This window comes from Cyanistes caeruleus, chromosome 9 (assembly GCF_971803275.1).
Source record: "Cyanistes caeruleus chromosome 9, bCyaCae1.hap1.1, whole genome shotgun sequence".
Lineage (NCBI taxonomy): Eukaryota > Metazoa > Chordata > Aves > Passeriformes > Paridae > Cyanistes > Cyanistes caeruleus.
This window is the reverse complement of record NC_141709.1, coordinates 20,608,254-20,633,238: the sequence shown is the minus strand read 5'-3', so window position 1 is coordinate 20,633,238 and position 24,985 is coordinate 20,608,254. Positions and strand designations below refer to the sequence as shown.

The 24,985-nt window shown below is 42.5% G+C and overlaps 1 protein-coding gene and 1 long non-coding RNA gene across 2 annotated transcripts; one reads left to right on the top strand and one right to left on the bottom strand.

Moving 5' to 3' along the window:
* Positions 1–47: 47 nt before the first annotated feature.
* On the bottom strand, positions 48–22,459 carry LOC111932854 (vitellogenin-2-like). Its single transcript, XM_023932162.2, has 35 exons — positions 22,334–22,459; positions 21,968–21,988; positions 21,622–21,773; positions 19,786–20,037; positions 19,485–19,646; positions 19,192–19,340; positions 18,615–18,765; positions 18,352–18,509; positions 18,106–18,271; positions 17,493–17,618; positions 16,251–16,469; positions 15,635–15,852; positions 15,423–15,520; positions 14,880–15,004; positions 14,170–14,271; positions 13,454–13,573; positions 13,166–13,355; positions 12,736–12,829; positions 11,774–11,959; positions 11,425–11,569; positions 10,430–10,658; positions 10,170–10,345; positions 9,579–9,911; positions 9,241–9,288; positions 8,990–9,076; positions 7,339–7,551; positions 7,104–7,246; positions 5,660–5,798; positions 4,817–4,952; positions 3,816–4,002; positions 2,517–2,608; positions 1,948–2,045; positions 1,709–1,868; positions 470–631; positions 48–345 (listed from the first exon to the last, which is right to left on the bottom strand). The coding sequence occupies exons 1-35, from the start codon at positions 22,371–22,373 to the stop codon at positions 230–232; spliced, it is 5,193 nt and encodes a 1,730-aa protein (XP_023787930.2). The 5' UTR covers positions 22,374–22,459; the 3' UTR covers positions 48–229.
* Positions 527–12,720, top strand: LOC147651664 (uncharacterized). Its single transcript, XR_015290360.1, has 2 exons — positions 527–610; positions 8,976–12,720. It is a non-coding gene; the product is annotated as an uncharacterized LOC147651664 (long non-coding RNA).
* Positions 22,460–24,985: the final 2,526 nt, after the last annotated feature.

The window sequence follows — 24,985 nt, the reverse complement described above, 5'->3', positions numbered from 1 at the left end:
CCGCCCCCAGCGCGCCGCCTGTGCAGAGACAAATGAGCTCGGCCGAGGGCGTTCACAGAGCAGCTGTTTATTGAAAGGTCACCCCGGGGCAGGGGGCCAGGGCTGTTTCCAGGGTCTCCAGGAGAAGAAGCAGAGCAGAGCGGTCTCCCGGAGGGGACGGGCTCATTCGCTGCCCGAGCCAGCCGTGCCGGCCGGGCTGAGCCCACACGGAGCGGGTCCGTGAGGGGGCTCAGGCCGGGCACAGCTGCCGCCGACAGGAGCACGCTGTCTCAGCGGGGACAGAGGCCACGACGTCCTCGGATTTCCGGTCCAGCCTAGGCTGCCCGTCCAGTCTGAGAGAGGAGTCTGAAGGAGAAAGGGGCTGGTTATGCATCGGAGTACTCCTGTGTTATACGGTGCACCTCAGGGTTTTTCATAGAACCCCAGTCACACATACTGATCGTGCTGTGTCCCGGGTCACCAGACTCACCGACTGGAACGCAGTGCAAGCTCACGGACACGGGAACAGTCTCGGTTGCTGAACAGCCGTGTACACAGCGGAGGACTGGCTCCACTGAGAAGCATTTTTCTGCAGTCTTCTCAAATGAACCTGGCCTCTCACTTTTGACAGGTCTGTGCTCTAGCTTACAAGCTACAAAACACAAACCGTCTTAAAGCGTGCACAGAGTTTAGATAAATTACTTTCTAGACTTAATTTTTAGAATTGGCAAACTCTTAAGACCAATGGATGACCAGTGTGACACAAGCTGAATGAAGCTAATGTGGTCGAAGTGAACCAATTTTTTGTCAAAGGCTCAGGCTATGAGAAGATGAGGCGGGTGGTTGCAAGGACAGAGGCTTGTCAGATGGGATCTAGGTGGGACACTGATGTCCAAATCCAAAAGGTACATGTAAAAACCTTGGTCAGCTGACCATCAACTTTACTGAAACTGAGACAGCACTTCATTTCAGGGCAGCAGTGGCTCCTAGACATCCATATATCTATCCTCTTCTGCACTGTGAGCAGCATCACACCTGTCTTGCTGTGGCTGAATAGCTTAGTCCTTAAGTCTGTGATCCAGGCTTTCTTGGACCAGTCACCCCAGGGAAGCTTGACCTAAGGGTACTTTACAGAAGGGCCAACACATGCCCAGAGGGTTGTGTTCCACACAAAATGTGCAGTGCACCCTAATGTAACCAACATATTCATGTTGTCGTTATGTAGGATGGCAAGAACAATCAATCATTCCCAGGCTGAAGTTTTCAGACTGTGTTTATCTTCAGCCTGAGGAAATTAAAACAAGATTTTCCCACCTCAAATGCCCTCTAGTTTGATAGTCAGGACTAGTTATTATTTTTTTAATCTAAACTAAAAGCCAGGAAATAACAGAATGAAAATAAAGAATGAAACTATTAAAGATGGCATAAAATTACTTTTGTCAACAGTCAAACAACTTCCTTTTCATACTAAGTTATCAACTTAAGGAGTTTTGAGTTGAACACACAATGAATAAGACATTGACTAAAAAACTCCAACAAAACTAGAACTTGCAGTGAACTATCAAACTCAGGAAAAACAGATTTTTTTTTTCTTCTTTTAGTCTATGACCACAAATCACAAAAATAGCAAGAAACAAGATGACTGTGCTACAATGAATATACCACCTATTTGAGTGATTAATTAATTAGTTGGAAGCAATGCCATTAATATATGTTAGAATCTTAGTACCTCCAGTACAGGGGTTTTCTGAGACGATCCAAGAGTGACCAAAACTCGCAGCATCTTTAGCTAAATATCCACTGGGCGTTTTATATTCTCTTTCCACCTCAGCATCGTATTTTCCACAAATACCACATGTTTTTCCAGCCATCCAGAAAGCAACTTGAATCTTTGTGGAAATACAGAAAAGTTGCATGAAAATGCTTTTCTTCTAAAACTAAACCCACTGAAAGTAACTTAAAAATTACCTCAAGCCTATGCCCATCATAATATAGTTTATCTATGCCATAATCTGGGGCTTTTAGTGCCAGTCCTTTCTTTTCACTGCTGATCAGCAAGCTTCCATCTGCAACAAAAAAGCAAAATGAGACCTTTTCTAAAATGAAGTTACTGTTTTAGGGTCCCCCCTGAACCATTTGTTAAGTTCCTGGGGACATAATGCACACTCTAAAGAATCTCAAAAGAGATGGTGGGAAGTAAAAAGATTACTGCTCCCTGCCCTGGGAGAAGCTGAAGCCACTCACAAGGGTGGCTGTGACAGGGGTCATTTAAATGCTCATTCTGTGGGCCTCTGGAATCAGCAAAACATACCACAGCCCTGCAGTTTTTGGTCTGTGCAAAGATGCACAGAATCAGCATCTCTTTCTTTGCTCATCTTTCCTGCACACCCACTAGAAAAGCTTGCATGGAGGTATGTTAAAATCTCCTAACTTCTTCTCAAATGAGAATTATATTATCTTGTAAGGTTTGCAGGATCATGTCCTCTCCTTCAAAAGATCAGGAAAGATTAAACAAAATCTAAAGATGAGTCTCTTACCAGAATTAGATGTGTATGGAAGATCTCTTGGGGCTTGGACACCGTTAATCTTCAACTGGATTAATCCATTGGAAACATACATGTCAATCTCACTTTAAATAAAGGAAATTAGTGTCAACAAATGCTTCTCCTTTGCTGTACTCAGCTTACAATTTCCTGTTCTGGCAGAACCATCACTGCAGGATGCTCATATCATTCTGGCATGAATCACCTTCTAGCCTTTAGGAGGCAGATTGAGGGGGCCAGGAGAGTGTGCCAGCAGGAGTGCTCCTAGTACACCTTTCCCTGGCTGTATGCGCCTCTGAGTGGCTGCTCGAGGCCACAGAACAACCTAATTGCTATTACCTTCACATAAATTGAAGCTGCTTTACATTTCAAAGGAAGATTGGGTTCCCTAGGGCAGTTCTCTTACAGCCTGAACAGTCTGTGTATTGTAGTATCTTCCTCAGAGCGTTGTTTGCTCTAATAAAGAAATATGAAGCTCAAGCATATCAAAAGCACACCCATACAATTGTATGAAACAATCAGGAATGATTCAGTGATGAGGAATACCTTTATCACAAAAGATACTGTCTATAAAACAAGCATCTTTGTGTTCTTCCAAAAAACAGGTACAGGGAGTACTAGATTCCCTCTGTTTCTTTAATATTATGGCATAGTTAGGCACACATTTTTCAGAAATAAATAATTACTTGTAATGAAACCTTACAGATCAAAGTCTGTTTATGTGCTCTGAAGAACATTCTCTACAATGATTTTAATATGCATAATCCTGTACAATTTAGGGGAGGCTGCTGAAACAAAGGATGTCTTAAATTAATTTCAAATAGATTAGAGCATAAGAGATGTCCTAAGAAAGTGCCTCTAATCTGGGATAAGTAATGTCCTTTTTAGCTATGTCCACTTCTCAGCAACTCTGCTGTAATGAGCGTGGGTTCTAATTTGTTCTAATTATTAGCTTTGCGTAGGAGGCCAGACTAATGATTACAATAGCTCCTTCTGGATTTTTAGTTTATGTGTCTGCCTAATCACTAAGTACTGAAATGAGATGGTTAAATTCTAACAAATTAATGAAGAATTTGGGGCAGTAAAGACTTGAGGTTACTGTGAATCTCAGATATATTTCAGAAGCACTTTTAAACGACGAAGTCCCAAACCCCAGTGACACTCCTAGATATCTTTCCATTGACATCAGTACTTTCTGCATGAGTCTAATGCCAGTCTGCCCTACCAATTTGATCCTCATTTATAGCATATTTGGCATGGCATCTATTTTTTATTAAGTTTTCAATTACTTACTGGCTGGCGAGCCTGACATTTATTGCTATAGGGTCAGCAGACTTTTCAGATCTTTTTCCCATCACCAGGAATTTAAGCTCTGGACTACAGTCATGCACCACGACATGGTAGCAATTTACAGGCATTGCATAGTTAAATTCAACGCCATTGAAGGTTGTGATCTTATTTTGGGAAACTGTACAATGACCTGAAAAAAAAAAAAAACAAGTAAAAAGTAAGCATTTTATAAGACAGCGATTTTATTTTAATTTTTTAATTAAAAGACAAAAAAAAAATCTTCTGGTTCTGCATGTTTCAATGTAGAAGTGAATTAATTCTGTCAGATTAAATTTTATTTGTAGTAATTCAAAAGTGGCTTGGGTTAGAAGGAACCTTACAGATCATCTAATTCCAATCCCCTTTCAGTGGACAAGGACACCTTATAAATATGCATGGTATGATATTATCCCACTGATTCCAAGCAAAATGTGACTCTTTATTGCAGGATTACATAAAGCTTTTAATTTTAAAGCTTACCCTAAGTAAGTATAATGTGATTAGCTCTTAATACAGCATTAATCAAACAATAATCCCTTCAAACTCAAAGTGCAGATTTGAAATTATTGAGTATACTTTTGGAGCTGTTTCAGCTTCAACATAACAGTGTTAATGAAGCAGAGCACCCCAAATCAGGGGTCGCTTAGATGTTCCTTGCATAATTTTATATTGTATTTTCTTCACAAACAATTGTTGCAGTGAAGCTGAAATGGATTCATTTGGGACTGGATGTATTTGAAAGCACTATTTGGCATGGAACTGAATGTTTAATCTTCCTAGTAGGTCTCCATTTCTTTGCATCTTTGCAGCCTCACAGATTTTCATAAGATGCTTTATTTCTATCTGATTCCAACTGTTTTTAATTAAATAAATAATAACAATAAAAAAATTACACTAAAAGTGTAAATCATGTTTACGAAATTTACAAAGTCAATCAATGGCTGTGCAGATAGTTACTTACTGACCTTTAAGACTTTCAAGGATTGTAAGTGTTGCTTGGGAAAAGACCTTCCAGTCAGAGGATGGTAATGTTGAGGTCAGTGTACGTGGATGTGAAGGGACTGGCAGGGGGAGACTGATGGCTGTGTCGTAAATTGTGAGCTGAAAATCAGGCAGGAAACAAACATGAATGGAAATGCAAAGTACAGTGTAGAGATAAGGTAGCATTTTCCTCTAATGTTCCAAGAGAACTGTGCTGACTGAAATCTAAATTAGCATCTTGATTTGGTCAGAGTGAAAAAGAAATCAAGTCCTCTGTCTACAGCATGAAATAGTTCTACAATGTGGCACATCTGCAACCTATGGAACAGCAGTGCTATAAATGAATTTGGATAGTCACTAATTTGCAGATTTTTGGGTAGCTGCACATTTTTTCTCAGGCTGAAAGTTTGCTTACCTGAGATGTGCACCCTGATTCTGCCTATACATGCAGTGCTGCTGTTTGGCTGTCTCAACAACCTGGTTTTACTGTCTTTTCCAGAATGCAGGAAAACCTATCATCTTTCTAAAGATTTTGGGAGGAGTGGGCTTTTAATAAGTTATTTTTTAACGTGCTATCAATTATGATGATTGTTTTCTAACCTGCTTCTTATTTCTTATGCTTGAATGCTGCATGAGAAAGACAAAAACATTGTAAGATATTTTCATAGTAAAACCAACTGCATGAATATAATGTCTTGTGAAGGCAGCTTCTTTATAGTTTTGCTTGTTTTGTTTTTTTTTAAATCATGAGGTTAAAAAAAGCCCTTAATCATCCATTTCCTAGGTATTGACTGCTTCAGGATAAAAACCATGGTGGAAATTGTTACCTCTGGCAACTTTAAGACAACATCACAGGTTCTTGGGGATGTCAAAGCCAAAACCAAGGTTGCCTGGTGAGAGGGACCAAGCTGCTGCCTTTGGGAAAACCCAAGAACATAAGCAGCTCCTGGAAGAAATGAGTAAAACCTGAAAAAAGAGGAAATAAGTGATTAAAATTAATTGTCTTTGAAAGAAATAGTTATTATTTGTTCACACTAAAATACCACCATAAAGCAATATGCATTCTGTGTTAGCATCAGGGCATGTTTTACATGTTTTTGGTGATGTTGTATATGGAAGGAGGGGCAGGCAAATTTACATTGAATTGGTGTAAAAGATCTCAAGAGGCTGGATGGGAGAGTGATATGAGAAGAAAAATATGGCAGATTTGTTTTAAACACATTCTGAGTTAAAAATAGGCATAAATTACATAAGCCTCCAAATACTAACATGCTAAAAATATTAAATTAATATTTCACATTAATATATCAGTTCTGCAGTGATAACTTTAGGCAAGGATCCTTTGCCCACTAAGACTGTCAACAAGCTGATGGAGGGATCTCTACTAATGAGTTTCCAAACAAGCTTGAGGCTCAAATAGAGAAATACAGAAAATATTCCTTTTTATAAAGGTGTAGTCTCAGAGCAGAAAAAAAGGTAAGTTCTGTGGCTTTGCTCCAGGATAGTCAATTAGATGGTTTCATCTCCTCTAATAAGGGCAGATAACAGTTTTGGATAATGCAATCTATTGTAAGAAGTTACCCTCTTCAGCAGACTTTTAATCAAATCACCTGTATGTCTTTAATGTGAAAACTTGTATGTGTATTTAGTTAACTGAGTTGCTGTACATGTCTGGTCTTTAGTAGCACTATGCCAAAAAAATAGGCTTCAATGTGGATCTGTATGTTATTGCAGGCAAATGTGTGGAGGGATACAATGAATAAGTGTGACAGATATTTCATGAGAAAGGGGACACGTGTGAACTGAACCCAGAATATACAATTTTCTTACATTAAATATCATAAAACATTTGTTATTTAATGTGCATAAGCCTTATAGGAAATATTTGTATCATCTGCTTTAGAAGGCAGAGGCAAGTGCCTGCATTAGCAAAAAAGTAAGAGACTGATTTCTTCAGAGAACCAAGGTCAGGCTTCTGCTCTGAACCTCCATGAATCAGGAAGCATGACAAGACCAATCTCCTGATTCAGTCAATTTAAATTACAAGTCTGCAATAGATGAGGTGGATCCCATCATCCCAGGTGGTTTTCTTGCAAACGAAAATGCAGTATGCTTTAGAGAATGAATACAGAGAAAGCAAACATATGCAATCTGATTTTATAATATCCTACTGATTAAGGGGAATTTTTCAAGCTTGGAAATTACAGAACTGAACCTGTAAATATTTGGGACATTGACATATATTTTTCAAAAACTAAAACGAAATCTTACCATCTTGCTGTTGTTCGGATTATTGAAGGCACTTTTAGCCACTCCAGCTTCATCTGCATAGCTGGATAAGCAGCAAATTGCCCTGTTGCAATCTGAGTAGCAATATGGTAGTCTTGACAATCTTTTCCCCATTTAAGAGAACCCTAGTGGAGGGAAATAAATAAATTTTTACATAAAACATAGTTAGATCTCTATGTTTCATTTTTATTTGAACTGATTGATATTTTCAACCTACTGATACTTTTTGGTAATTTATTACTAAAGCATCAGCACAGAACTTCCATCTGTCTGGTCCTGTGATGGTTGAACCAAACATCTGTATTCTCCACCTCTTGGGTTGTGTGTCAGTGTACAGGACAAGCTGCAATCCCGTTGGCTGCTTGTTTCTGTTGATGGCACGAAGAACTGCAGCCAGTATTGGTGGCTTGCTGTCTCCCAAGAATCTAGGCTTCAGGTAGAGAGAAAATAGAGACCAAAGAAATAAACAAGGCATTAGAATTACGATAGTAAAACCACTGGCATGATCTATGCAAGTAAGACTTCACTGAGAATTTTTTTGTAAAGTAATTTCAACACAACATAAAGATGTATAGTACTGGATGAAGAACCAATACTCCCCAGCTCAGCACTGCTCTCTTGCCAAACTGCAATTAAACTAATAGCCTTTTTGATAAAACTACCTTGACAACCTGTTTAAAACCCCTGTAATACAAAAATAATTTGTATTACAGGGGGATCTGTTCAGGGCAGTCCAAAGCCTGGCACTTGCTCGAGGAGCAGCATGTGGCCCTGTTCAGCATTGGACCCTTGTGGCCAGCAGCAGCACCTGCCTGAGTATCCTACCTGAGCTGTGGGCAGTCCCCACCTGGCCAGGAGACAGCTGCAGGTGCAATTTGCTGTGAACTCCTCCCTGTGCTGCCAGGTCCAAGTGACAGAGACACACAAAAGAATTGGGTGAGAGAGAGTTGATGAGAGCTTAGTGGGAAATGGGGAAAGAACAAGGCTGTGGCTGAGAAAGGGTTCAGGGAAGTAGTAATGTGGTAAAAAGATGGACAAGAAAGGTGAATTTAAGTTGCATGGAAATGGTGGGGGAAAAGGTTGATCCAATTGCCTTCTTTCCACAAGCTACTTGCACTAGCAACTGGGAGCTGCTGCTGCAGAAGGGATTCCTCAGCAAAGCCAAGGTTGTTATTTTGTAGGCCTGTAGGTCATTGACTGAAATGTGTGAAATTTTTCTTTGTTGAAATCTGCTCCAGATTCCCTCAGTTCTAATAGGAGGATCAGCTACCATTAACTATGTACCATGCAGACACTCCTGAATATACACCTGGATTGCTCTCAGGAGTATCTCAAGTTGGAGCCTTGCTGCAAACTCAAGGTTTTTTCAAAGGCCTGTTGCAGTTCTGCTAACAGGAGCAGAAGGACTCTGCAGTGAGGACCTAATGAACAAAAGAGTGGCAGAGTCAACTCCTAAACTTTTACAGAAACATGCACAATGAAAATATCTGTGAAACCAGTTTCTGATCCAGCAGGTCAACACTTCTAAAGTGTTCTGATTTTTATAGTGAATTATTTACTGAGCAAGACAAATTTCAACATATACAGCAATACATTCCAGTTTCATTTAAAAATGTAGCCTGGATTAAATGAATATTAAGTATTACTAATTATAAATGTTGTATTTTTATATAACATTCATAATTATAAATGCTATAAATTACATTAAATGACTATCCAAAGTTCTCACCTTTATAAAATAAGAAACAGTTAATTTTCTTTCTATATACCTAATGTGCTAAATCACCATAATTTTCCTATTCTGCTATAAAAATACGGCTGGAAATGCAAAGTAAATGTTTGGATTTCTTGCAGATTAAGACAGTCACCTGAGACATGGCTCTAGAGATGTCTTCATCACTATCTGAGGAAGAGGAAGAGCTGATGCTGATGTTGAGGATTTCCCCTCCTGTGTCCTGCAAAAACAAAGAATTGCTTTGAACCAGGTGCTTACCACTGGAAGCTGTTGCAGAATTAATTTATCATATTTTTATTCTCAGAGGACTAGGATCTAATTGCAGCAAAGACAGCAAGACTGGCTGTACACCCTGGCTACTTCCAGTATATGCAGTAAATGTACCTGTTCATCCTCTGGCTTGAACAAAAGCTGGTAAACAGGTGTGTTTGCCTGTGAAAATAGATTGTATGTAAGAAGACCCAAGAGAAAATAAAGAACTAACTTTTGATAAATGCATTAAAAATTTCAGTTCTGAGTATGGGGGGGAAAAAAAAGAAAAAATAATTAAATTTTTGAAATATTTTACAGTGAAAAATTCTGAAATGTCAAAATTCTGATCTGAAATGCTTCAGAGAATCAGGGTTCATCTTTCTTTGGTCCATGCTCTATGAACACAATTTTCTGATGTACAAGAACAATCACTATAAGAAATATAAAAAAGTCCAGCCAGAGTGAATTACCAGTTGGTTGGAATATTCACTGTCCCCACTGCAGTGTCTGTCCCCAGAGTTGTCGTCTTGGCTGCTGCTGCTGCTGCTGCTGCATACTCTGCTGCTAGCAGAGCTCTCACTGCTGCTCCTGCTGCTGCTCTTGCTGCCACGCTTCTTCCCAGATTGCTTTATTTCATCTTTCCTGTGATGATTTCCAGGCTCTCTGCTGTCAGCAGAGGAAGCAGCAGAGGAAGAGGATGACCTGGAGAGATGGGGTGTGCTGGACTCTGCCCAGAGGCCTGTATCTGCAGTCTGGTACTCTCGGTTAATCCGTTTTGTGCGGCGCCGTGTTTTATTCGCAGCCTCCAAAAACAGTTGAAAGCATTATGAATTTATAGCTTCCTCTGTAACATTTCCCTGGCTGTCAGACAAGATGCTCACCACAGGCTTCCAAGGAAATAGAACTTTTTGTCCCCACACACTGCAGAAGCTGTACCAGAACTCACTCAGGCCCATTCCTCCCAGCCCAGTTCCTTGCTTTCCCATGCCAGTTTTCCACAGTGGAAACCCTTGGCTTCATTATAGGAAATATTTCCCTCTCTGATGCTCAAAGTCTCTTACCGTGAACACATTTTCAATGCCTAGAATCTTCTTCAGTTTAGCTTTAATGTCCTCGTACGGAGATGTCTCTCCCTCTTCCTTTGACCCTGAGCTTGACACCTCAATTATTTTTGAAGCTGCTTTGGATCCTGCTTGAACCTCCAGCTGTATTTTTTCAATATCGGCATCTGTATGAACTAAAGGCAAAAGGCATTCTAGGGTTATGCTGCTTGGGCATTATTTACAGTGATCGAGAGAAAAACTAGTTGTTACGACTGTACCTGGCTTTAAAATCACTCTGGCTTCAAATTCTCCAAATAATTTGTGCAGATAGGTATTTCTTAAGAAAGCAGAATTTTGTGATTTAAGGCTGAGACAAGTAGAGCATCCCAAACTTTCAAATTTTTTACAGAATCTGTGTGCGTAAAATCTTCTTCTTGCAGTGTTGTGCTGTACCTCTTCTGAACTTTGCTGGTGTCGTTTGGATATTGCATTAGGTATGCTAGTTTGCTGCATGAAACAAAAATATGGCAGATAAAGTAATTTTCCATAAAAAAAAAAAATTGTCCCAGCTCTTAAAATAATTCCTCCAATTAATGAAGAAAATGACAGTCCTGCCTAAAGAAGGAAGCGATGCTTAGATTTAGAGATCCAGGCACTGGAAGCAGTGGGGTTTCCTGCAAAATGCTCTGTGGAAGAGAACAGCTCTCCTGCCCACCCTTTCTCAGGCAATGTTTCACAAACACACTTCCCAATGAAAATCTGCAGGGCTCTTTGCAGTCCCTCTGCATCCATTCAGGCTTCTAGCCTTCCTGCTGCGAGCCAGCGTAGCCTTCCCACACCAGCCTCAGAAGCTGAAGAGCACATGAAATAATGTGCTTCTGCAATCCACTTAGGATTATCTCAGGATTCAGAAAGAAAAATCTATATCCTGCCCAAGAACCATATTTTTCACATTATTCTGATTCAGAAAAAAAATGAGATATTGTGCAAAGGATGTGAATTTCAGACACCCTCCCATGACTGTAGGGAAATAGGAAGACATGCTGTCAAAGCAGCCCTGCCTGCATGCAGTGAAAAAAGTGAGTGGACTGTGAAGGATCATGTCATGAACCCGTTGTATTTTAGGGTTGTTTTGGGAGATATCAGGTCCCTGTTGAATTTCACCATTCCTGTGTTTGTGATCTGGCTGGCCAGCTCCCATGTGAGGGTTGCCCAGCTCTTCTGAGCTCTGTTCTCTGTTGTCTGCAGTATGGGTGGCAAGAGGCTTCCTTACCTTCCAGCTAGCAGGTTTTGAAGATCCTTCTGTTGACTGCAGTAGCTGGTCAGAGATACTTGGTATTTTTCCTTTGGGGAGAATCTGGGATTTCTTTTCAGAATCTACTTCTTCCATGTTCCTTGAAATAGCATAAACTTCACTCCTGTGGAGGTGATAAATGGCACACAAGTAACGCCTTCTGATTTCACTCTACCCATCTTTGCTGGTGTAAAAAAGACAGTACTAAGCTTTATGTGGCTGCCAAGGTATAGCAGACCTTAACAAGTAGTGTATACTTGTGATTTTATAACAGGGAACTCACGATCAGTAGCACAGAGCAAGCAAAATTAAAAAAGCACTTCTGTACCTCACAGCTGCAAGCTCAGCCTCTTGATGGCAGGGAAGGGTTTCAATCTTCAAATTTTTCTCTTTCATATTTAACCTGGCATCAAATTTCATTGTAGTGTTGGCACTGAACTCTGCATGAAGTTCAAAACCACTCTGAAAGTACTGTGTATTAATCCCCATCATTGCAATAATATGGAAATATGCTCTGAAAGAGTGGAAATAAAACCAGGGATAATTATATATTAATATGCAAAAATTTAACTTTGAAATGAAAAATTACATTTTCATGCTGTTCTTTTTATTGTAAGACCCACTACTGATGAGCAAAGAGATTTATCACAAAAGGTAAGAAAAAAGTTGAAATGCTGCTGGAACAGGTGAAGTGATTCATCTGGAAAACAGAGCTGACATAGACTTTCTGACTGAGTTGTTGCTGGTCCATTGCTTGAGGACAGGCTAACTCCAGAATCTCATAGCTTCAGATTCTGCCTATTTTTTTAATATTATCGCTACTATTATTATTGTTATCGTCTTTGTTACCATTATCATTATTAATACTGTTGCTTTTGCAGATTCAGAAGCCTTTCCCTTTCCCCCCTGAAATCCTTCTGGCTTATGCCAGGTGATGATGCAATTCTGTGATGAAATTATATAAAACTTGATACCTAAGATAACATATTTTCACATTTTAGCATCATTAGTCATTGAACAAATACAAATGCAAGCATTTTTAGCAATGGCAGAACAGCACAGTATCCTGTGGGATACCATGCATATTGCTAGCTTTATAGGGTTGTAAAGCATCAGGGGATTGTGTTGCTTTCTTACAGATTTGCTGCTCTTGACTAGCACATTCATGTCACAGAATCTGGGACAAGTAAGACCCCTGTAAAGCTACATGTCACCACATATCTTTGTCAAATACAACTGTAACTATAAATATAAATCCTTGTGTATGTGAAAATATATGTAATTTTTTACTTTGGCCTGATGTCAGCATGAATATCCAGCTTGCTTTCCCACAACTGTGATGGTGTAAAATTGTCAGATACTGGTGGTGATACCTTTACATCCACTGAAAAAGACAGAAATTATATGAACAGAGTAACAATAAATTCTGGGGATACAATACTTTCAATAAGCATAGTAGTTAATGCAAGGGCAGTGCTTTTACATTTTGAAATACTTTACATGCTTATTTAAATATTGCTAATCCAAATCACAGTTATACAAATATGTCTCAGGTGAAATATCCTAATTACTCTTCTCCAGCCCTTTGGAGGCAGCTGGTCACTAATGTTTCAACATTACTGGGGTATTTTTCAAGATTATAGAGGGATTTAATTTCAGCAGAGAGGTTGGAGCCACACTTATGGTGGGGAAGCTGCCCAGTTTGGCATCCCAAGCTCACCATCAGCCGCAGCCTGGGCCACCGTGGCCGCACACAGCCCGAGCTCCAGTGGCAGGCCAGCAATGGTGGGGACAATGTGCCGCATCTCACCCACCATTACTGGCAGGGTCCAGCGGCCTGAAATGCCTCTCTGGACCTCTTCCACCACTTTCTTTACCACTGGCTGCCAGTCTGATGATCCAGTTAGACTCTGGAAACAGATAAACAGGGTAGGTAAGTAGGTAAAAGGAGATGCAGAAGGGAAATTATTCAGTATTGCAGATAAAAAGCCAACAGCCTTGTCAGTACCATCATCATCTGTTGAATGGCATCTTTGTCAATGTCAGCAAAGGCAATCTCTTGACCCAATACTTTGATGTAAGCAGATACCAGGGGGTCTTCAGGTGGCAGTTCTTTCCATCCCAGAAGCTGTGGTGTTAAGGAGAGATGGGGAGAAAGGGAAGAAGCAGAAAATGTCACTTAAAATGGAGTAATGTATTAACAAAGAGTAGATCCCATCTGAAGGATGAGAACTGTGGTTCCTTAGCCAAAAACCAAATAGACATATTACAGGTTTGAACCAATGTGGCCTTTCTTATATTGCATAGCTGATTTCAGAGAGAGTTTCCCCATGTAAGGATGAGGTAAGGGCTTGGTAATTTCTGTTGCTGTAAGTAGTAGGTGACACCCAAGGATTCATGAAGGAAAAACCTCATTCAATTATCGTTTTTAAAAGAGAAGAACAACCACTTAGTGTGTTCTAACATATACTTTAAAACATTTTGGCTCCCAGCAGCATCTTCATCTTTTGTACTATACATTAAGAGATGACACATGTTGAGTGAAAAGGTGGCATCTGTTGAGAGAGTAAACACAGTGTAAGTACAGCTTTCCAGGACTGAACAGGATGACGGACTCCTTTCTTCCAGAAACATCAAAGGGATGGCTCAGTGGGTGGGTGATGCAACCCTGGTGCTGTCAGGAGCTGTCTGTTGCAGACAGGTCACAAGGGTGCCCTGACGTACCGATTTACCCAGCTCCTTCAGGGTCTTGTACGTGTCATACTCAGCAAAGGGAATGTTCTGCTTCCTCATAAACTTGGTTAGGCTTTGTGACCGGAAAGCCACCTGTAGGAAAGAGTCAGGCATCACAGCCCAAGTACAAGAGTGCTCAGGAAAACTCTTGTGCCTGGTGTTAATGTACTGAGGCCACACGAAGTTCTTGTTTCGTGGAGCCATTATAAGGACATGCCTACCTGGCATATGACTGCAGGCTGTGGCTGCAGATGCTGAGGACGTGCTGAGCCAACCAGCCTTAAATTAGTCAACAGGGATAATTTTAGGGTAGTGCAGAGCTCAGCCCAGGCTGCAAAGCTTTCCCAAGAAGCTGTGTAAATTCCTGCATGCTGTTACATGGAGCTTTGTGCTGCCCTGGCTGTACTGCTGGCTGAAATTTAATTTCCTTGTACTTATACAAAATACCCTGGATTCCACGTGACTTTAGGTGGGCAGATGGATGTTCTGCTGTGTAAGCTTTCTTCTGCTCCTAGACTTACATGCCTATACTGGGTGTGTTCATTGACGAATGTATGTGTCAAGAAACCCAAATAAAAGAAGCCTAAGTAAAATCCTAATCATTATCTAAATTTTCCCTTCCACATCCACCCTCACAGCTAGAAATGGAGTTAAACACTACATCACAGTGCAAAAGTTGGCTGCCTTAATGCAATACTTACCTCGATAATATCCATTGCAGTGTTTGCATAATATCCTCTTACTTTTGTGATTATATCAGATGGAAACATGGTGCTGGGACTGTTCATTAGATAGACCCTCCAAATGGCACCAGCCTGATACTGAGCTGTCAAAGGAATAGAAACCAGCAGAAATTAGGGTCTCCAAGGTGTCTGATACACATAAACCACCTCAGCTACTTGCTGTAGTAGATCACAAGGGTTTCTGTCAGGATTCAGTCCCACAGGTCCTCAAGTTTGCAGCCTCAAGAGGAGGACTTCATTCTAAGGCAGAATCAACATGATCCCAGGGACTGAAGAAGGAGGCCTAAACCCATGTGCAAGCACCACTTTCCCCAGCAGATACCAGAGATTTGTGGAAGAGTCTCAGGCAGTTTTGCATGTTAGGAGGTTCTTCCGCTTTTTCTATTTCAAGAGTGCACTAAACTCACCATTCATGATTGGATTTTGGATGAAAATCACAGAACAAAATAGAGGCATTTGGCCACCTAAGCCGAGGAAGTGCACAGGGCAGCTGGTACTCACAGGAATAGTCGCTGATCTGAATGACCTTGCTGTAGCGATAGCTCAGCCTGTCAAGTCTGGGGCCCAGGAATTTCATGGCAATATTGCAAGCAGCAGATCTGAGTAATGGAATTAAAATCATATGAAAAGAGTTGACTGTGACCAAATTCTTAGAAAACTGCAAGAAAAAAATCTCAGTTTTCTACTAAAAATGCACTTCTTTCTCTACTTACAGTTTATGGAGCTGTGGGATCTTGCCTGCTGCCAAAGTTTTCATGTGTGAATATGCAAAACTGGCTACTTGCAGGCTGGGCTCTGTCAGCAGCGAGGTGGCCAGAGCTGCTACTGTTGGAAGAGCAGGCTTGGTTTCGAAGAGGACAACACAAGCCACCATTCGGACATTTGGAGCAAGAGTAGTGTCCATAAAGACCTGGAGGGTGATCTCCCTTACCTACAGGAGGAAAACAGAACCTCTGAATAACCTGTAACTTCCCAATGAGCAGTGTTTCCAGTGCAGCTGTGCTCTGCAAAGGATGGAGAACAGAACCCCAAACAAGAGATGTGGGCACAGGACCTGTCACTGAAAATGAAGATATTGCTGGGTGTACAGTGAGCAGGGCTGCCAGAAACTGCCATTGGGCTGAATATTAGAGTGACTAAAGCAAACTCTTCCCCAGGATATCATCAAGGAGGGGGTGATGCAGGAGTTTGCAGCATGGGCAAGAGGAAATAACTGAGAAGCCTGTCCAGAGTTGCTAACATTACCTGATGGTTTTATTATTCCTGAATAACTAAGCAGACCCAACCCATACCCTTTAAGATATTTGTTTAAATAATAATTTCAGTTACTTTTGCAGGGTCTTTTCTCGCAATTTTCCTTAAGGCCAACACAGCATCAGCATGAATTCTGTTTGGTAATGAAGCTGCAGCCAAGGAAAATGTTGGCAAAAACTTCAGGATGCGTTTGACACTGGCTGGCTCTCCTGCATTGCCCATGGCTTTCAGGGCCAAGGACATGTCTTTGGCATCACCTTTGCTGATGGCTTCAGTAGCAAGGTCGTGGAGTGGCTGAAAATGAAGCAGACACTGTTAACCTTACCAGGTGATGATCTTGTAATAAAGCATAAAAATGTGCATTGCCATAGCAAGCAAAACAATCACTGCTGTAAATCCCAGAACTGAGCTGTTCAGACTTCTCTCCCAGGAAAAATCTCACCATCAGGATGCTAAACACAGACTATGGAAATAAACTTGGTTTTCTACTTGCACAGTGTTGTCATTGATTTTGAATTGTGCCTGAGCCTGAGTGTAGGAGACGATTCCAGGTGGGTGCCTGCACCAAGGAGTCTCTTGCAAGTTCAAAGGCAGTACTGAGCTGATGCCAAGTTCAGTCATTCCCAGGGCCACCTCTGCCAGCCCTGCCAAATTGTACTTGCATATTTTTCACTTCCTACAACAATTTCAAGTTTACTTGAACAGTTTTGCTCTTCTGAGAAGCGGAATTACCATTCTGGTGGCTTGGCTTTATTTCACTTCTTTTTGGAAGATTTAAACACATGTCAAACACCAACAAGTACTCAGTACTGCTCAGTTCTTGCTTCTCAGTACTTCTCAGTATTTGCTCAGGTCCTGCTGAGCAGGGAGCTGGAGTTGCACAGTCCAAGGACAATGTCCCAAATATTTCTGACAGTGAAGTACAACTGTGTACCAGGTCTTCCTTGGAAGCCCTAACGTATGACCTAGAGCTTGGCTTACATTCACACTTTACTGCCCTTTTAATACATCTTTTAAGTACACACTACCTAATGAAAAAGTAGAACCACAGAGTCATAATTATTTTGCTTTAATCCAAGTTTTCAGGCTGGTTACAGGATCCATTATCCCCATGGGCTTCTAGTACTACATTTGAAATTCTGATCTGTTACAACCTGATCTTTCAAAGGCATCAGCTCAGTGTTTCATTCTGTCTTTGCATCCCTGAGTGAGGCATGCAAACAGTGAGTTACCTAATTGCCAGCACTGTGAGACCTAAATTAAAGGCACTTTTAAAAATTTTTCACCTTTTATGAACAAGAAATGAGAGTCACATACCTGAAGAAGTTCATTTGGACAGAGTAAAGCCTGAGCACAGTATTTATTCACCATGCTACCATATCCTAAGTAAACAATTATCCTATGGATCAGTACTTTCTGGATTTGGGGACATGTCAGAAAAGTCTGCAAAAGGAAGAAGTACCATTTTTTACTATTTCTAGTAACTAGAGCTGAATTTATCAATAAATGCATTTGAGAAATGTAAAATTGATTTGTGCTGTTTCTAAATAATTTCAGGAATTAAATAAAATGCTAGACATTCAGCTACAAGAAAATTAAGTAGATTTGCCCCAGTCATGCTGTATGCTCTTTTGGATACTGATTATATATTATATTCTTGAGTTTGTCGTTTTCTTTTTAACTTCTGATTTGGCAAAAAGAACAAGCAGCAGTTTTCTTATAGTTTGTGGGGTTTAATATAAAATATAATTACAAACTTTTGGAAACAGGTGTTTGGAAACATTTTCTGAAGCATTTCCCATTTTTGTTAATACCACATTTTACAAATTTAGTTGGAGGTATGTTGTATCTTTAACTGATACAACAACTATTAATTCACCTTTAAAAAGGAGTGAATGGGAAAACAGAAGGAAGAATGATCTGTACTCACTGAGGCAATTTCTAGGGTTTGTTTGTTTGGTGTAACAAAATAGAAGGCGAGAGGGAGAGTCACTGATACTTCCCAGATGTTCAGCTTCCCATCATGGATTTTTTGCTTCAGGAATCTGAATGTGTCAGTAGCTCCAGCAGCATAGATGGCACTCAGGAACCAGGGCCTGCCAGGAAAAGTAGAAGTCATTATCCTCGCTGCCCAGTGTGCCTCTGCTCAGGAACCCTGGCTGAAGGCCACAGTTACCTGTAGGGGAGTTCATTGACAAAGTGCAGCCACAAAGAGTTGATTTGATCAAGGGTTGCTACACGAAAAAGCTGGACCATTTGTAAGAACTTGGCTGAAGCTTCTTTAGTGTCTCCTTTCTCATTATTCTGAACTAATTGCCGCAGCGTCTCTGTTAACTGTGGGAAAAACAGACAGTTGGAAGGATCCGTGTCTAGAGTAATTATGTGATGACCTGTTAACCTTATAAATAGTAAAAGTGTGTGAAAGTAAGCCTCTAATACCTGTAAATCTAGATTTTTAATCCTTATTAGAGGAATTGGCATCTGGAGTAGCTCTCCTGAGAAATGGTAACGAAGACTCCCCTGTTTTTGCAGCTGAGATGTTGGTGCACTGATAGGAGGCCGTTTAACGCCAACCAAAGAGAGCTCTTGCCTTCAAGGGAAAGAGGGAAATGCATCAGTAGACAGTAACCTCAGTCTGTGCATGGAAGACTTGTACAGCACTGAAGCAGACTGAGGGGTACCCAGCAGGGCTGCAAATGGAGCGTGCACTTCTCTAATCATCCATTGTTCAGGATTATCTGGAAAAGTCTTATGACTGCAAAAGCCTTTGTGAGAGTTTGCTTAAGTCTCTGAGAGGTTGCACAGATATTTTGAGTGGCCTAAACAGTAGGGCACGGGCTACCTGAAACGTCCTGGGCATCCTGGGCTGGGCATCCCAAGGGCTATATGATGTTTTGACCCTCGGCAGCCACAGGCCAGATGCTTCTTGCTATCTCACAAATCAACAGTAAATATATAAGCACTTTTAGGCATCTCTTCCTGGCTGTGATAGTGTAAGGACATGTACAGTGCCTACCTTGCCTCCATGACTATTGCCCCGTTGGGTTCATTGAAAGGAGAGATCTCGTACACCTGGTCCGACATAGCGGATGTCAATGATGTCCCGCTGTCATCATACTTCATCTTGTAAGTGAATGTCGCTGTGCCCTTAATGTTTCTGGCTTTCTAGAAGTGCAAAGAGACCCACTCAGAAGCAGGAATGGGCTGGTCAGCCCAGAGAAGCCAGCCCTCCCCAAGCATCAGTGCGATGTTGGCGCTGAGCAGTGGCTCACGCCCCAGCAGGACAGCGGTGGCTCCTGCTGCTCCTACCAGGGGACAGGTAGGGCAGGGCCGGATGTATGCCATTCCCAGGTTCTTCACTGCTTTATCCTGGCAGTCCATCAGGTCCTTGCTTTTGGAAATGGTGGCACGGTTATTGTTGCTGTCGTCCTGGATAATGTATCTGGTTTGGCAGATGCCTTCAATCCCAGCCTGCAAGTATTGGTTAAACACAGTGAACGGCCCACTTGAAACAGCAATAATAAGGTCAAAGAAAACGGTCTGGGAAGTATAACTTACTCTTCAATGGTAAAATGAGACTAAAAGTAAAATCAGAATGGAAAAAACAAACCTCCTGTAGCTCATACACATTTTGTGACTTTTTGATGGTTATCTGCAGCAGGTTCAGAACCCCTCTCACTAGGTTAGTGCACAGAATGGGACAGTCCTCGGGGGCAAAAATACTTCCAACCCTTCCTTCAGTATATTCAAACTTAAAGGGCTGGCTGAGACATGCAGCAATGGTTTCTGAGAGCCTCGAAGACGGAGTGAAGGAGTCAGTGGGCAAGAAGCCATTGTGTTCCTCCAGCTTTGGTGATTGAATCTGTGAACAAAAATAGGAAAACAATCATAGTGTTCACCACCAGTCTGAAATAGTGCTATAATACAGAAACCAGGCACTTATGAACACCAGCTACCAACAATCAGTACAGACAGGATACTCACTCCTTTCCCACAGATAACAAGTGAGATCTCCCTTCAGTCTGCAAGGCAGCCAAGCCATTATTGCCCAAGCTGCCTGCCTGAACACACAGGGACTATTCTGGCTGCTGCTCCAGGTCCAGCACGAACCAGAGCACCAAAGCCATGGCACAACTGATGTGGGACAGAGCTCACACCTCTGGAAGTGGCTGACATCCCTCTGAGCTCCTCCAGCTGTAAAGCTTGTGCACAAGTCCTTGACTGCTACCTAGTGGGAAGTGTGTGCCTGCATGCACAGACCTCTCCAGTCCCATACTTACACACACACCTCCCACCCTTGTGCACAAAAGTACATGTTCCTGAGTAGAGGGAAAAGGTGTGGGCTCAGTGCTCTGCTTTATTTTAGGCATTTAGAATCAGTGCTGCAAGGGTGGCTTGCCTCTTGTCACATTTTCTCAAATTAAATCCTACTCAAGACTGTTGTCTGCAACTGCTAACACTGTAGCAACTCTGGTGAGGTTACACAGAGCCTGCAATTGCAGCGGTGTGTAAAGTCAGACAATAGGTATGCCTTCACACTGTTTCACTAATACATCTGCAGGATTACAGACTGAGAAAACTCCTAGGGTGGGTGCTAAAGGGCAACTCTTACAGCTTTTTCCCCACCTGCTGTCTTCTCAATCCCAGTCTGTGGTCTTTTGTGCCATGCCAGTACTTTAAGCTGTCTGGTTTAATCTTATTTGATGAGTAACAGTGCTGCCAGGTCTGATATCATTGTGATAAACACAGGCATTACCATTAGAATTCTTCACATTTGAATTAATACCTATGTGAAGAATATCAAAAGGGGAATAATGGAGACAATTGGGTGTTTCTCATGTGATATCTGAATTCCAGTGCTGAACTTTTTTAAGCTATGGACCAGGTTAAAAAACATGGATATTTCATTCTAGAATACTCATGTTCATACTCAAGCTTAGTGTTACCTTAGTCAAACTGTGTTAAGGACATTTCTTAGAATCAGCTGCCAGCCATATCTTTTGTATGGAGGCAAAGCTAAGGTAGCTTTAGCAAGAGGGCTCAGATAGTGATGGCAGCAGAGCTGGAGCAGCTCCAGCTCCTTCCTGCAGACAAGCAGGCTGTGAGTAAACCTGTGGTGCTCTCTGTAGGTCCCTGCCAGTAAGCCAAAGCATTCTGGATGCAGCTGTTGACCCCTGCAGTACCCTCAGCTCTCCCTACCGTGCCTTGGGTGCAGAGCTCAGTGCCCACGTCCACACCTCTGCCTTTGCTGGGGAATCATCTCTGACTGAGGGAAACCTCTTGGACAGCTTTGGACGGTCATCCCAGCAGTGGGTAGGGCCCACAGCTTTTGTGTGAGCTCTGTGTCTTTCTGTCACTTATTTTTCCAGCCTGAAGGTATGAACAAAGCATCTTTAGCTGCATGATATCAGTGGGTGGGTGGGTTCCTAAGGCCAGGGTGATTTACCTGCAGAAGGTGGTCACTGTCAGACACACGGCTGATCTCCACCTTGCTGGCCAGCCTCACCCCTGCCATGGCCAGCCTTCTCTCAGGCAGCTCATGCACAATGATACTCTCATAACTGTACAGGTAGGTCTTGCCCATATGAAAAACAGGCTCTGTTAGGAAAAAATAGAACAGAAACACCTCCTTGACTATGACTGTTGTGATGTTACTTCAACCATCCTAGCAAAGAAAGGTGAAGTTGCCACTGCCAAAACACAGCTACAAGCAGTGGGCAAGGCAAGGCTGGAAGGGAAGGCAGGAAGGGAAGGCAGCAAAGGAGCTGCTGGCTGGCAGAGGAGCCACTTACCAAGGTCCTGCTTCTGGCCCTCTGTGAGGAAGAAAAGAGAAATGTTCATGAAAAAAAAAACCTCATTTCTGTAGATCCTTCCATATATTATTCATTAAGTCAGCGTGCTAATGGTTGATGAACCACCAGTAATAGGGCTCAGCCCACACCCCCAGGACACCAAGCCCTCCTCACTAGCTGCTGCTTGCTTGGCTTTTCTCCTGCTGCTGAGCTTAGCACAGAAATCTAACAGTTTGCAGCTGAAGCTATAAAAGGGCTTCAGCAAATGAAGCTGTAAATAATCCTGAAAAGCCCCAAGGAGATACAATTTACTCAGGATCTCAGTGGCTGTCACAGCTCAGCAGTGATGGTAAAGCTTCAACTTACCCACGAGGGCGAACACCAGGGTCAGGATGAGTCCCTTCATGCTAAAAGTGACTGAAGTCTGCAGGGGGAAATCTGTGCTTTTATAGAAGAATTATTAACAGGCATAGTGAATTTTGTTGAGTTATCAACTTCTTATCAACCACCCAACAAACCCTTTGAGGGAGAGAGAGTTGGGGTCAGGGCAATGGATATTTTTGCTGAACCGAAACCATCACAAGTTCTGCTGTTCTCACTTCACCAACAGAATGCCTTGAAAGTACCTTTAGAAACAAGTACTTACAAGTATTAAAACATAGTTAAAGCCAAAATTTATTATTATTATGTAAGCAAAACTACTAATTATCTTAACTCCCTGAAAGCACCTGCTGCTATTGCAGTCTGTGCTGACTTTGGGTTATCCTGACCTGACCATACGACACACAGCTTATCTAACTGATAGTGCCCCAGCAGGATTGTGCAAAACCCTGGGCAGCCCTCCTGTGACACGGTGCCCACCCCTGCCCTGCTGTGAGTGGGACAGGCTGTCAGCACAGTGCTGCTCTCTGGGGACAGGGACTTCACCCCGTAACACAAACCTCCCGTCACTGTCACGAGGGCCACGGTTAAACTCCGCTGACGTCCGTGTTTCCCTCACCTGCTGTCTCTTCCAGGGCTGGTGGGCCAGCCCCTCTCACAGGTGTGTTTAGCCACAGAGGGGTGTTGGTGGGGGATGCCTGTTGAGGCCAGCAGGTGTTACAGATGCAAACCTCTTGCTTTAACAAAAGTGGACAACGTGCAGGTCACCCAAACTCTTCACATCACACAACAAGGAGTGGCATCTTCACCCCATGGTGGAACCCCCTTCTCTCACCAGCAGGCATTTTCTCTGCCCCTTTGTAGTCAGCCCCACAGATCTCTCAGGCTGCTCTTGGCTCCAGGGCTTGGCTTTGTTCCCGAGGCCACCTGTTCTCTCCAGTCAGCTCCTAATGGAGCTGCTCCACTGGGAATCAGCACAAGGAGGGCTGAGGCAGCCCCAGGACTGGGGGTTCATGCTGGCACAGTGTGGCCACTGCTTGCCTACCAACCTTCTCCTCTGTGGGTTGGGAACCTAAGCTGCTGCTGCCCAGCTCACTGTGGGACGGGACTGGATTCATTTGCTCATCAGCAGACCAGTGGCTCCTATCCAAGACAGCTTAGTTTTTGTAATACAGTTTAGCTGATGGTTTTTTATAATTAGCAGTTGGAATATAATTTATAACGTCTGACAAACAGTGGATTTTGTTCTTAGATCAAAGATTGCATCTGTAGGGAAAAAAAATAATTAAACATGACAAATCCTTCACCATGTTTTTACTGGCTCTATATACAGGTCCTCTTTTTTTTAACCCTTTCCCTTGTAAAACTGGTAGCACATGATAGAAAGCCAAGCTCTTCCCTAGAGAGTTCTGTCGTGTCTTTGGAGATTTGGTAAATGTAATTAAAGGATTTCAGTACTGGCCACTGGTATTCGAGGCTCAAAAGCTATTATGGCATAACTATATGCAGCTGCACAGGTTTGGGTTTTATTTTAAAAGCATCTCACAGGCAGCAAGGACTTAAGGTCAGTGGCAGTACAAGCAGAGCACGGCTGTGATGGCAATATTAAATGCAACAAAGCTTGTATTCTCAAAATTATAACATTATATCACTGAAACATCACACTATAACAATGACTCCTCAAAATAAAAATCAAACAGCTTTCCTCAAAATTAGGGTCCTCACTGGGGGCTGTACAGGCTGCACCAGCTGCAAGGGCAGGGTCTCCCCAAAACCACCAACACTGCAGCCTGGGGCTGCAGAACTTTGTCCCCATCCCTCCCTTTGGGCAGCAGATGCTGCACCCCTGGTCATTCCAGCCAGGTGCCATGGGGACACCTGTTCTTCTGCTTCAAGGGTCGCCTAAACCTGCTGGAAAGGGTTTTGTCTCTAGAAATTTCTTTATAAAACTGAAACCTCTCATTCTCTAGATCACTTCTTCAGTACCTCAAGAAGAATTTCAACTCCCAGCCTTTGCCCCCATATACTCACAGCCTTTTTACACTAGTATTACTCAGACATAACCTGTATTAAAAAGAGAGAGGAAAAACCCCCCAAAACTAAGAAAACTGTGAGAGTGACAAACAGTTTTGCTGAGCTCAGGACCTGCCCTGGACAGCATTTCCCTCGAGCTGTGCTCAGCTCCCTCCACAATGGCAGTGGGGGAGAGGAGCAGAGGCTGAGGGTTCTCCACAGGCCTTCATGAGGTGGGCACCTACAGCCCTCATACCCTGCAGTCCCACAGGTGCTCTGGCTGCCTTGGTGGTTGGGTGGTGCTCACCCAGGGCCTCCTGCCAGGGCTCATCACACCTGAATGCTGAGGCTGGTAGCAAACAAGAAAACTGTGCTCCAGCCTTGGCATGTTGGAAAGAGAAGAACCCCATGGGCTGCCCCAACTGGAGCTGGAAGTCTGTGCCAGCATCAGCCACAGGAGCCACACAAGACCCTGCATTCTGCAGGATTCAGCCTGAGGTTACCTGGAACTCACTCCGTGTGAGTTCCAGGCAAGCAGCAAACCCAGCAGCTCATGGCTTTACTGCTGCTGCCACTCCCCATCATCCTGCAGTGCAGGTTACCATGGCAGCATTTAAACTGCAC